Source organism: Triticum urartu, chromosome 5A (assembly GCF_056163025.1).
Source record: "Triticum urartu cultivar PI428250 chromosome 5A, HENAU_Tu73, whole genome shotgun sequence".
Lineage (NCBI taxonomy): Eukaryota > Viridiplantae > Streptophyta > Magnoliopsida > Poales > Poaceae > Triticum > Triticum urartu.
This window is the reverse complement of record NC_141877.1, coordinates 124,101,793-124,114,586: the sequence shown is the minus strand read 5'-3', so window position 1 is coordinate 124,114,586 and position 12,794 is coordinate 124,101,793. Positions and strand designations below refer to the sequence as shown.

The 12,794-nt window shown below is 47.4% G+C and overlaps 1 protein-coding gene across 1 annotated transcript; it reads left to right on the top strand.

Annotated features, from left to right (window-relative positions):
- Window positions 1-4,487: 4,487 nt before the first annotated feature.
- LOC125506837 (putative pectinesterase 63) lies at window positions 4,488-12,351 on the top strand. The gene is made up of 5 exons (XM_048671546.2): window positions 4,488-5,206; window positions 5,289-5,478; window positions 11,302-11,508; window positions 11,609-11,859; window positions 11,960-12,351. Exons 1-5 carry the CDS (start codon window positions 4,785-4,787, stop codon window positions 12,129-12,131), a joined length of 1,242 nt encoding a protein of 413 aa, XP_048527503.1. The 5' UTR covers window positions 4,488-4,784; the 3' UTR covers window positions 12,132-12,351.
- The last annotated feature ends 443 nt before the right edge of the window (window positions 12,352-12,794 follow it).

Sequence of the window (12,794 nt, the reverse complement as noted above, 5' to 3'; positions counted from 1 at the left end):
ATCCCGGACGTCACGAGGAGTTCCGGAATGGTCCGGAGGTAAAGAATTATATATAGGAAGTGCTGTTTCGGCCATCGGGACAAGTTTCGGGGTTATCGGTATTGTACCGGGACCATCGGAGGGGTCCCGGGGGCCCACCGGGTGGGGCCACCTGTCCCGGGGGGCCACATGGGCTGTAGGGGGTGCGCCTTGGCCTACATGGGCCAAGGGCACCAGCCCTACTAGGCCCATGCGCCTAGGGTTTCCATGGGGGAGGAGTCCAAGTGGTGGAAGGCACCTCTAGGTGCCTTGGGGGGGAGGGAATCCTCCCCCTGGCCGCTGCTCCTAGGAGATCAGATCTCCTAGGCTGCGCACCACCCCCCCTTGGCCCTCCTATATATAGTGGGGGAGAGGAGGGATTTCATACACCAGCCCCTGGCGCCTCCCTCTCTCCCCGTTACGTCTCTCTCTCGCAGTATAGGCGAAGCCCTGCTACTGTGACGCCCTGCATCCACCACCACGCCGTCGTGCTGCTGGATCTTCATCAACCTCTCCTTCCCCCTTGCTGGATCAAGAAGGACGAGACGTCTCCCGTCCCGTACGTGTGTTGAACGCGGAGGTGCCGTCCGTTCGGCGCTTGGTCATCGGTGATTTGGATCACGTTGTGTACGACTACATCATCACCGTTCTTTCGAACGCTTTCGTGCGCCATCTACAAAGGTATGTAGATGCATCCAATGACTCGTTGCTAGATGAACTCCTAGATGATCTTGGTGAAACGAGTAGGAAAATTTTTGTTTTCTGCAACGTTCCCCAACACTTTCGCATTAAGATTTTGTGCATCCAACCATAAAAGCGCATGACAACCTCTGCTTCCCTCTACGAAGGGCCCATCTTTTACTTTTATCTCCTACCTTGCATAAGAGTCATGGTGATCTTTACCCTTCCTTTTTATATTTTATCCTTTGGCAAGCACGGTATGTTGGAAAGATCCTGTTATATATGGCTAATTGGATGTGAGTTTTCATAAACTATTATTGTTGACATTACCCTTGAGGTAAAACGTTGGGAGGCAAAACTATAAGCCCCTATCTTTCTCTGTGTCCGATTAAAACTCCATACCCATAAGTATTGCGTGAGTGTCAGCAATTGTGAAAGACTATATGATAGTTGAGTATGTGGACTTGCTGAAAAGCTTTTATATATTGACTCTTTCTTATATTATGATAAATTGTAATTGCTCCAATGACTGAGATTATAGTTTGTTAGTTTTTAATGAAGTTTACGATTCATACTTGAAATTGTGACTGAATTATTACTCTAACATAAGAAATCATATGACAAAAATTATGTAAGTTGTTGTTCTAAGAATAATCACCTCCCAATGACCCCTCCTGATAGTGCGAGATCCCCAATACTCAAGAACATAAAAGAAAGGCAATGCAGGCCCTTCACGACATCCTTCTTAAGCACTTGAATTTTTGTTCCATGAGACATCGATTGAGAATACTCCATTCCCTTATACAAGGTCATAAACTTAAATTACATGTGCCTAGATAAAATTTAATGACTATTTTGCAAGCCAAATTTTCTTCTTATTAACTAGGATCATTAATATGCCCGTATGCATGCAAGGAAGGAATGAGAAGGAAGTAGCACAGTATCATTATGACTACATGCATGTAAGTATTAAACAAGTTGCTAGTACGAGAAAACATCATTCAATTTTTCCCTAGTTATTATTAGTGGCCTTGTATAGATGCAAAATTTATTTTTCATAGTGACCTTGTATAAGGGAATGAAGAGAGTACCAATTTTTTTATGAGAAATGAAGGAAGCGTGGAGAGAAAAAAACCAACATACGAGGGACGGGAAGGAGGTGAGGCGAATGTACCAACTCCGCTTATAAATAGAGATTCACTATTGAGGCCGTAATATTTATTTTTTTGCCTCTTGCTTTCCAAGCTGCTGAAGGTAGCAAATACGTTAACCGAAAATGCATGGGAGTGGACGGGCTCGCCTACTCACTAAATCGTGAGACGTTGCTTCACTTCGGGATGCTGAACGCATGCAGTTTTTCAGGGCGTGTACGGCGGTTTATTTAATGTGTACTGTGCACGGAAGAGACGGTGCGTGCCGACGGCCGTCGCAGAGCTAGTGACGCCGTCTTGGTTCTGTGATACGTCAAAGGGTTTGGCTGATCGTTGGTGCTGATCACATTTAGATCTGCGAAATAAAAGCATCTACTGTACTTTTTATTAGCATGGCACACAAGTGCGGGATCTTTCAAATGACTTGCTAGACCGGACTTATGTTTTGTATGAAAACCAACGCATTCGAGTAATGTTTTTCCCAAACCTCTTTGCTTTTTCTGACCGTAAATCAAAAACCTAGATCCTTGCAAGGCGTTGATTTCTACAAAATCCATATATGCCTGGCCAGACGTGAATCAAATTTGTTTTTTGCATCGTGGTTGTGGGGGCGGCAGCTAGAATGAGTTCAACTTTTAAATAAACTATGAACATGAACATGAGACATGACGAAATGACCAATTTTAATGTTTGATGAACTAAGAGCATCTACAGAGGCGAATCTGGCTCCTAAAATGCCGCGGACGCGTCCACAAGCACTGATCAGTCACTCCTCAATTCCTGTCACCCACACCCTTGTACATATTCGATAGCATGTATCCATGCTAAAGCATGCAACGTGAATAAAAATACGTCAATCCCCAAACAAACATGCATAGAAATGTACATTTCGATTACCAAAAGATCACCAATGGATCTCCAAAAAGTTGCCGAAGTTCACATATATATCAACATAGACTGTGGCCAATTTTAAACTAGATTATTTGAAACTTGAAGTTAAAGATGGAGACACACCACTTCCTCGCCGGCCCTTTGCTTTTCCGTTGGCGGTGCTACTCTGGCCGTCGGTGTACACATCGGCCGCCGAAGGGACATCGTTGTCGTCGAAGCTTGATCCGTCTTCGTTGTCGTCCAATAGGTCCATGTGCATCCCGGCTAGCCTCTAGAGCAAGCGCTCCTGCTCCTCAGCATGCCTCCTCGCATTCGCCGTCGCCTCGCACTTCAATAGCTCGATGGCGAGCCGGAGCCATCGCGCAACTGACTCCGCAATATCAAGGAGTGGTGGAGGACATATGCAATGAGCGCGTCCTCAGGATCGACTGACATGCGCGCAATTGCCCGGCCCGTCGCCAACGTGTCACCCGGCGCCAACCTTCCCCTTGCGTGGTTCCGCTCACGTAGTGTGGTCCGCACCTCCGACTCGGGTGTCCTCGACCGGCCCGACACTGACAAGGGCACAAGCACCCAACGGTGCCCGTGGACGCTCTCCTGAGATGGATGTGGGTATATATGGGGTCGGTGGTGGCCAAGTTGACTGTTTGGCATTGGCCGCGCCACATGCCTCGGTGCCTGTCTAGCTGAGGGCTATGTTAGGTCGCGAAGAAGTGATGGCAATGGCAACCTCTACACCGTTTTCCCTCGACAGCGTGTGTACGTTCTTGTGTGGGTTGCTAGGTCGGCCGAGTGTGGCCTGTTTTTGTGGACGTGTTGTCACAATTTTCGCTTGGTTTTCCATTAATTAACCGGACAACTCTCTCCTTTTTAATGGATCGAGATCCTTCAGGGCCGACTTTTAAAAAAGTATGCGCCACTCCTCATATTTAGGGCAAAAGAAAAATCATGTCAAATACAACTTGCAAAAAGCCCATAATACCACAAGCGAAATTTTCTCTTTTTTATATTATACTCCCTCCGCTCTTTTTTAGTCCGCATATAAATTTTGTCCAAAGTCAAAGTGTCTTTACTTTGACCAAATTTATAGAAAAAAATATTAACATTCACAATGCCAAACTAACATTGTTAGATTCATTACGAAATGTAGTTTCGTAGCATACATATTTGATATTATAGATGTTGATACTTTTTAATATAAATTTGGTCAAACTTTGCGAAGTTTGACTTGACACATATCTAATATGCAGAGTAAAAAAGACCGGAGGGAGTATGTATATAATTTGCACATCGAGTTTTGCCTTTTTTTTACGAATTGTACTTGTAGAGTCTTTTTTTCTGTTATTTCCCCCGTATTTTCCAATCTTTAGAAATTTTCTGTTTGTTTTGTAGCCCCACTTTCCTCTTTTGCAATCGTCATCATACTTTTCAAATGAATCGCCTGTACATCAAGGAAGGCCTGGACGCGTTGAATCGCTATTACAATCCATGTCATGGACACATGCATGCTGTACCGCCATCATGTCGTTATATTACACGGTGCCGTCACCGTATACTACTATTGCTCGATGGGTATTGTTGAAAAAAAAATTATATAAGACCAGGTCTCACGGTTAGCAGATGAGATCTGCCCTGATGGATGACACGTAACATTCACAAATTTCAAAGCATCTAATCTCTCCTTCCTGATTTCAAGTGGGGATGAGATAGATACTTTGTGATTTGTGAATGTCACGTGTCATCTATCAGGTTGGATTTTACGTATCGTTCCTTGCTCTCTACGACCGCATTCAATAAAAGTAGCGACGAGTCGTTGTCCCATTGGTGCATGTAGCGGGAGCATGGGCGCTCGAACATACGTTAACTGCCTAAAAAAGGAGTCTTTCATGCATCCTTCCATTTCCTGCCCCTGGCCTATATATACAAACGCATGCGTCTATCCAATTAATCGTTCCCTTACAAGTTCATCCCTCAATAAACAAATAGAAGCCTAAATAAATAGATTGAACTATCAAATAGTTCATCTCTTTAGATCCTGTCACCATGCAGCAGGGGCACAATTTGCCTCTCGGCATTGCTGTTCTTGTGCTAATCCTAGCATCCATCTCCCCGGCTTCTTCGCAGAACCAGCAAGCCACCTTCAACATCGGTGGCGGTGGCGGCGCGGCCAAAAAGCCGATCTCCGGTGGTGGCGCGGGAGCCGGAGGCGGCGACGGCTTTGACCAGTTCATCGCCAAGAACGTCGAGCACTTTGCCGTCACCGAGCAGATCTACGCTAGCAAGGCCAAGGCCAGCGGCGGCAAGGTGCTCGACGCGGAGCTGGCGGCGGCCGAGGCCGCCACGGTGAGGTATGTCGTGAGCCCCGACGGCAAGGGAAATTTCAAGACCATCACCGATGCGATCAAGGCCGTGCCGGAGAAGAACAAGAAGAGGACCATCCTCGACATCAAGCCCGGCACCTACAAGTATATATCTCGGTCGATCCCAATAGATGTTGACCAAATTACGAGTTTGCAATTTTGATCAGATTGCAAAGGGAAAATGCAGGGAGAAGCTGACAATCCCGATGTGGAAGCCGTTCATCACGTTTGTGGGCAACCCGAAGAACCCGCCGGTCATCACGTGGGACGACACGGCAGGGACGCGCGGCAAGGACGGCAAACCTCTCGGCACCCTCGCCAGCGCCACCGTCGCCGTCGAGGCTGACTACTTCGTGGCCTCCGGCGTCGTATTCAAGGTTAACTAATCACCATCTTTTAGGGGAAATTAACCTGATCCTACCTATGCAATTGCGAACAAAATTGAGTTGCGTTCGGGGAATGTATGCAGACAAAATCCTATCGAAGAGATTTTTGTTTTGTTTTTTGCATGCATGCATATCCATCGAGTTGCGGACCATGGAAACTGGCCGAAAATTGTTGGGCTAACCTGAGCCGAGCATTTAGGCCCATACAATACTTTTACAGAGAGATATCGGCAGTGGATCTCATGAAATTGGCCGCTAATTGCTTGGATAGGACGTTTTTCCCTCCTGTTAGGGTTTATCTTCTCTCGCCGCCGCGGGCGACGTTGAGACTTTTCTACCTCTTTTCCCTCGTCGCCGGCTGATCTCTCCTCCTCTCGGGCTGCTGGGGACAGCTTATTGCTGTTTACTCCGGTTTGGACGGAGGGAGTCGATCGGTTTTTCAGGCGTCTAGGGTTTTTCTCCTCCACCAGCTCTTTGGCGGCTGGGGTTTTCTCTGCATCGGGACCATGGTGAACAAGAGCGGGACCTCTGGGTCTAGGGACAAATCCGGGGGCAAGATAGATGAACTGATGAAGGAGTTGGCCCTAGGTGAGGACGATCTGGACGACGTGATCTTTGAAGAAGATGATGCCCCGCCGGAAGAGGATCTTCGGTGGATGATTGTGGTCCGTGTACACATGGATAAAGATTTCAGCACGTACTGGTTCTTCAAGAACATGAGATCTGCTTGGGACCTGGCGAGGAACGTCAAGATCAAGACTTTGGAGAGCAATCTGTTCATCATGCAGTTTAACTGCTTGGGGGACTGGGAGACAGTAACTCAAGGCGGGCCGTGGCACTTCAGAGGTAATCCGGTGATTATTGCGCCTTACGACGGATATACTAAGTTGTCAACCATTGGACTCTTCAAGTTCGACATATGGGCTCGGATCATCGATCTGCCCATGGCGTATCATGGCAAGGTCAAGGCTTTGGCCTCAAAACTAGGCGAGTTTGTGGATTCAGAGCCCTCTTCCTTTGATTTTGAAGGCAATTTCTACCGTGTACGTGTGAGGCTGGATGTTCATAACCCTTTGAAGAAAGCAACTTCGATCATTCGCGGTGGTGAACGGGAAATCTTTGCCGTAACAATAACCAGAGGAAGAAGGAGAAGGACCAACCAAAGGGAGCTAATCTTCAAAGCCAACCTTCCAGCGATAGGGAAGATGATACTGAGATGGAATCTCATGACACTCCTGAAACTAACAGGAAAAGAGGCTCTGATGAAGTGGTTGTAGCTCCAACTACTGGCCTGGAAATAATTCCTGTGGGAAAAGCCATAGGGGGCAGTGGTGATACTATCAGCCCGCCGCCAAAACAAGACCCGAAGAGGGTCAGGACAGGCCAACAGGGAGAGAGATTGGGGCCGGACAAGATCAGCTCAAATAACATGAAGAAAATAGTAGGAGGAGGAAAATCAAATGATGGGCGTTTGGCGGCCTCCCCGGCGGAGGACCGCCGGGCCCAATGAATCTTCTATGCTGGAATTGTCGGGGGATTGGCAACGCCCCGACAATTCAAGAGCTTCGCGAACTCGCGATTAAGTTTGCCCCGAAGGTGCTTTGCATTGTAGAGACTCAGATTAGTAGAGTTCGAGCTGAAAAAATAGCAGGCACTATAGGATATGATAATGCTTTTGGTGTTGATCCCACTGGTCGTAGTGGTGGACTATGTATTTTTTGGAATAATGAAATAAAGGTGGAAAATTTGGGTTACTCGAAGTACCACCTAGATGCAAAAGTTTCTGATCTGGGGGGTTCCTCCTGGAGACTAACATGTTTCTATGGTGAGGCGCAGACTCATCTGCGCCATCATACGTGGAGCACTATGAAGAACCTTTCAACAACAGAGAATCTCCCGTGGGTTTGTATTGGTGACTTTAATGAGGTGCTGCGCCATGATGAGCATGATGGCATTGGAACTAGAAGTCAGTCGCAGATTGAAAATTTCAGAGATGCAGTTGATGTGTGTGGTTTACTTGATCTGGGCTATAATGGCACGAGATGGACCTATGAAAAGAAGGTCATAGGCGGCTCCTACACTAGGGTCCGACTGGACAGGGCCCTCGCGACAGCGGATTGGAGTCAGCTCTTCCCTTTTGCAGCACTGCAACACTTAACTGCCGCGACCTCGGACCACTCACCCATCCTTTTGCAGCTTGAAGCAGAGCGCAACAGAAGGACGAAGCCCTTCAGGTACGAGACGATGTGGGATACACATGCAGATTTAAAAGATACCGTCCGATTATCATGGCAGCCGGAAAATCAAGTGCTCACGACTCAGGAGGTCCGAGCGAAACTGCAAGCACTTGCTGCTGATCTTGGGGACTGGAGTAAAACCACCTTTGGCAGCGTCGGAGGTGAGATTCGGAAACTAAAGAAGGAGTTGGAAAGGCTACGGAGTAGTCCCACCAGAATGGGCCCGAGTCATGTTGAGATTAAGATCAACGATCGTCTGATAGAGCTTTATTTGAGAGAAGAATTAATGTGGAGACAACGCTCTAGGGTACAATGGTTATCAGAAGGAGACCGGAATACCCACTTCTTCCATCTTCGGGCGTCTATGCGAAGACGCAAGAACTTGATTAAGGCGCTTCAAAAGCCGGATGGCCAGGTAACAGAAAGCTTGACGGAGATGCAGCAACTTGCAAATGAGTATTACCAGCTTCTTTACACTTCAGAAGGTGTCCAGGGCATGGAGGAAGTTTTAGCACATGTCCCGGTCAAGGTGACAGCAGCAATGAACGCCCAGCTATTGGCTCCATATGATGATAAGGAGGTCAAAATTGCGCTCTTCCAAATGTTTCCGACCAAGGCTCCTGGTCCGGACAGTTTTTCCGCACACTTCTTCCAAAGGCACTGGGATGTGTGTGGTGATTCAGTGACTAAAACTGTTTTGGGAATTGTTCGAGGAGAGGAAAGTCCGGCCTGTGTAAATGATACCCTACTGGTGCTCATACCAAAGGTATCCAATCCCACTCTCCTATCACAATTCCGACCCATTGCTCTTTGTAATGTGTTTTATAAAATTGCATCAAAAGCTCTGTCTAACCGACTGAAGGTCATTTTACCGGAGATCATATCCGAGGAACAGTCGGCGTTTGTCCCAGGGAGGCTCATCTCTGACAATATAATTTATGCTTATGAGTGTTTGCATTTTATGAAAAAGAACAGATCAAAAAACAACAATTATTGTGCTCTAAAGTTGGATATGATGAAAGCCTATGATAGAGTGGAATGGAGTTATCTGAAAGCTATCATGGAGAAACTAGGCTTTGCTGCACCATGGGTTTCAGTGATTATGAATATGGTGAGCTCAGTTTCCTCATGTTCAATGGAAGTAAGTTGGAGGAGTTCAGACCTTCTCGTGGTATTCGTCAGGGAGATCCTATCTCTCCTTATCTTTTCTTGTTGGCAGCAGAGGGCCTTTCGTGCCTTTTAAAATCCCAACAACAGTCATCCCAACTTTGCGGCATTAAGGTAGCACCGACGGCTCCGGAGGTGAACCACCTTTTATTCGCGGATGATAGCCTGCTGTTTTTCAGGGCAAGCATTGATGGAGCTGAAAAGGTGTCACACATGTTGGATACTTATTGCATGGCCTCAGGTCAGAAAGTTTATAAGGAGAAGTCATCAATTTTCTTTAGTAAGAAGACCCCAGAGATTGTCAAAACAGCCATCAAGGGGCATCTTCAGGTCCCAAATGAGTCCTTAAGTGACCGGTATTTGGGGATGCCGACTGATGTAGGGCATTCTAAAAAAGGCACATTTAAGTATTTGAGTGATCGTGTATGGGATAAGGTGAAGGGATGGATGAGCAAGTGTCTTTCATCGGGAGGCAAAGAGGTACTGATTAAATCTGTGGCACAAGCTATCCCGGTATTTTCAATGTCTTGTTTCAAACTCCCTAGAGGTTTATGCGATCATATCAAGTCTATCATCCGCAAATTCTGGTGGGGATGTAAGCAAGGTGAAAGGAAGCCGGCTTGGGTCTCATGGGAAGTTATGACACGGCCAAAGTATTTGGGGGGTCTAGGTTTCAGGGACTTGGAGTTGTTTAACCTTGCTTTGCTAGCAAGACAGGCGTGGAGACTTTTACAAGAACCTTCATCTCTTAGTGCAAGGATCCTCAAGGCGTCATATTTCCCCAATGGCTCTATTCTAACAGCTGAACTTGGTTCTCGACCTTCCCAGGTTTGGAGAGCAATTCTTGATGGAAGGGACATGCTCAAACAGGGAATTATACGAAGAATAGGTAATGGCAGGACGACTAACATTTGGGAAGACAACTGGATTCCTAAAGATATGGTGCCAAGGCCGATCACATCACTTATCCCAGACCCACCTGTGTGGGTTTCAGACTTATTACAGCCGGCCATTGCCTCTTGGGACGTGCAGCTAATTCGCTCCATTTTTCTGCCAATTGATGCGGAAGCCATTCTTAGGATCCCAGTTTGTACACGTAATGTTGAAGATTTTTGGGCGTGGGCTCCGGACAAGAAGGGAAAATTTTCTATCAGTTCAGCTTACAAGTTCATGGTGAAGACAAAACTCCAACGAGAAAGCTGGCTAGAGGGGAGAGGAGGAGCTTCGAATGACGAGGCAGAACGTTCGGGATGGTGCTCGCTTTGGAGTTTAACTGTTCCTTCAAAGGTCAAAGTGTTCATGTGGAGATTGGCGAGGCATTCACTCCCCAACTACTGATCTGCTCAATAATCGGAACATGTCAGTCCGGGATGCGTGTCCTCTATGCGGCTGTCAAGACTCTTGAAGGCACGCGCTTATCTCTTGTACGATGTCTCGCAGTGTTTGGGCCCTCTCGGATGATTAGCTGGTCTCGGCCATGTCATTGAATGAGGAACCAAATGCCAAGAACTGGATGTTTGAGCTTAATGAATCCATGGATCATGAGCAGTTCACAAAGATGGTAATCACATTATGGGCAGTATGGTATGCTCGTCAAAAAGCCATACATGAGGCGATCTTTCAAAGCCCGATGCAAACAATATCTTTTGTTGAGGCGTATATTCTTGAGCTGAAGCAGCTACAGCGACCTAGAACTCAATCTACGGTTCCAAGTGTAGCACCGCAGCGCCAAGAAGAAAGATGGCTACCCCCCCCCCCCCCCCCACATCCGACTGTTGCAAGATCAATGCCGATGGAGCAGTAGCTCGACAGAGAGGAGGAGGAACTGTGGCTGCAGTATGCAGAGACCATCGTGGTGCCTACTTGGGATCATCATCGGTGGCCTTCCCAGGTGTTCTTGATCCGGTTATGTTAGAGACATACGCCTGCAGAGAAGCTTTGGCACTCGCAGAAGACCTCAATCTTCAGAAATTTGTCATTGCATCGGACTGTCAGGAGGTGATCAACGACATCAACAGAGGGACGGGGGGTCCCCATGCAGCTATAGTACATGAAATCATAGGTCGGCAGTCGAGTTTTCAGTTTAGCTCTTTTATTCATGAACGTAGAAACCATAATTTTGAGGCTCACAAACTTGCCAAGTTTGCTTGTAATTTAGATCGGGGTAGACATGTATGGCTGGGTATGCCTCATAACCCGACCATTGTACCGATGAATATTATCTTGGAATAAAGCTTGGCAGGTTATTCTAAAAAAATGAAATTGGCCGCTATATTTTTTTAAAGCTAATTGGCCGCTATATTTGGAACATTTATGTATTTGTCTATTTTTTTGAAACATTTATGTGAATAACATGTAAACATTATGAAATTATAAGATTTTTCTTTAAGCGGCCTGCTCTTCATGGCAGAACCACGCACCATTGGCAAAGGCGGGTCAAGAGGGCGGGCAAGCGGTGGCGCTGCGGTTGTTCGGCACCAAGGCCGCCTTCTACAACTGCACCATTGACGGCGGGCAGGACACGCTCTACGACCACAAGGGCCTCCACTACTTTAAGAATTGCATCATCCGAGGGAGCGTCGACTTTATCTTTGGCTTCGGGAGGTCCCTCTACACGGTAATTAACCAAACAAACATCTACATTCACACATGTCCTAAGTGAGGTAGGCAATGATATTTGATGCATTTTATGGTGACACCCACGCGCATGCGTGCAGGACTGCACGATCATGTCGGTGACGACGGAGATAGCAGTGCTGACGGCGCAGCAGCGGAGCAAGGGCATTGACGATAAGGACGCCATCGAGAGCGGGTTCTCGTTCGTGCGGTGCAAGATCTTCGGACTGGGCCAGATCTACCTCGGGAGGGCATGGGGGGACTCGTCGCGGGTGGTCTACTCCTTCACGGACATGAGCAAGGAGGTGGTGCCCGTCGGCTGGGACAAATGGAAGGTCGAGAAGCCAGATCGGTAACTATAGCACGTGTTACCTCTCACTTAATTTGGCCTCACCATTTCACATCGCACAAATTTTAACTGGCGGGCCGGCTGGTGATGATGGTTGCTGCAGGAAGGGTGGTGTATTCTACGGGGAGTACAAGTGCAGCGGGCCCGGGGCCATGTCCAACGAGAGGATCGGGTGGGCGCGGGTGCTCGACGACGCGCAGGCGAGGCCCTTCACCGGCTCGCACTTCGTCTACGGCAACTCCTGGATCCTACCCCCGCCCAAAAGCAACTTTTAGGTTGCTCAAAAAAGTAATTACTAAGTAGCTCATTTGTCACCAACTGTGTATCAGAGACCTCTACTTTTTTTTTGAATTGTTTGAATTGCTTATTACATTACATGGCGATAGCGAAAGCCTGTATAGTTGGCTTTAAGGAGGATTTGTAATAAATTATGTAAGAGCATTTTCAACAGATGATTTAATATAGGGCAACTATCCAAAAAACTAACTTTTAAGATATTTGGACCAAAAAATACAGCTCCAGCGGCTGATACTACAGAGTATTTGGGGCACCTCCATATTTTTGCCCGCACGTGCAACAAATATGCGATGACCACAGGGCTGCTGCAAAATAGACCGAAGCCATGCGGAGCCCAACTGTCACGCTGAAATTTTCGACCATCGCACCTGCCACCATCCTACAACTGCCGCCGGCGGGATCTCCACCGCCATGCCGTGTGTCCACCGTCCATACCCGTCTCAGCCAACGGATGGGATCTTCGTGGAACAGGAGCTTACGGCGGCGATAAAATTCTTCAGAAAATATGGCGAAGGGTTTTGATGTTTATAGAGAATTATGGCGGTGGAATCAGGTCAAGGCGGTGTAAGGGGGCACACATGTCCAGGTGGCTCACCCTTCCCTAGGGCACGCGGGGCGGCCGTGTGGGCCCTTGGCTTCTT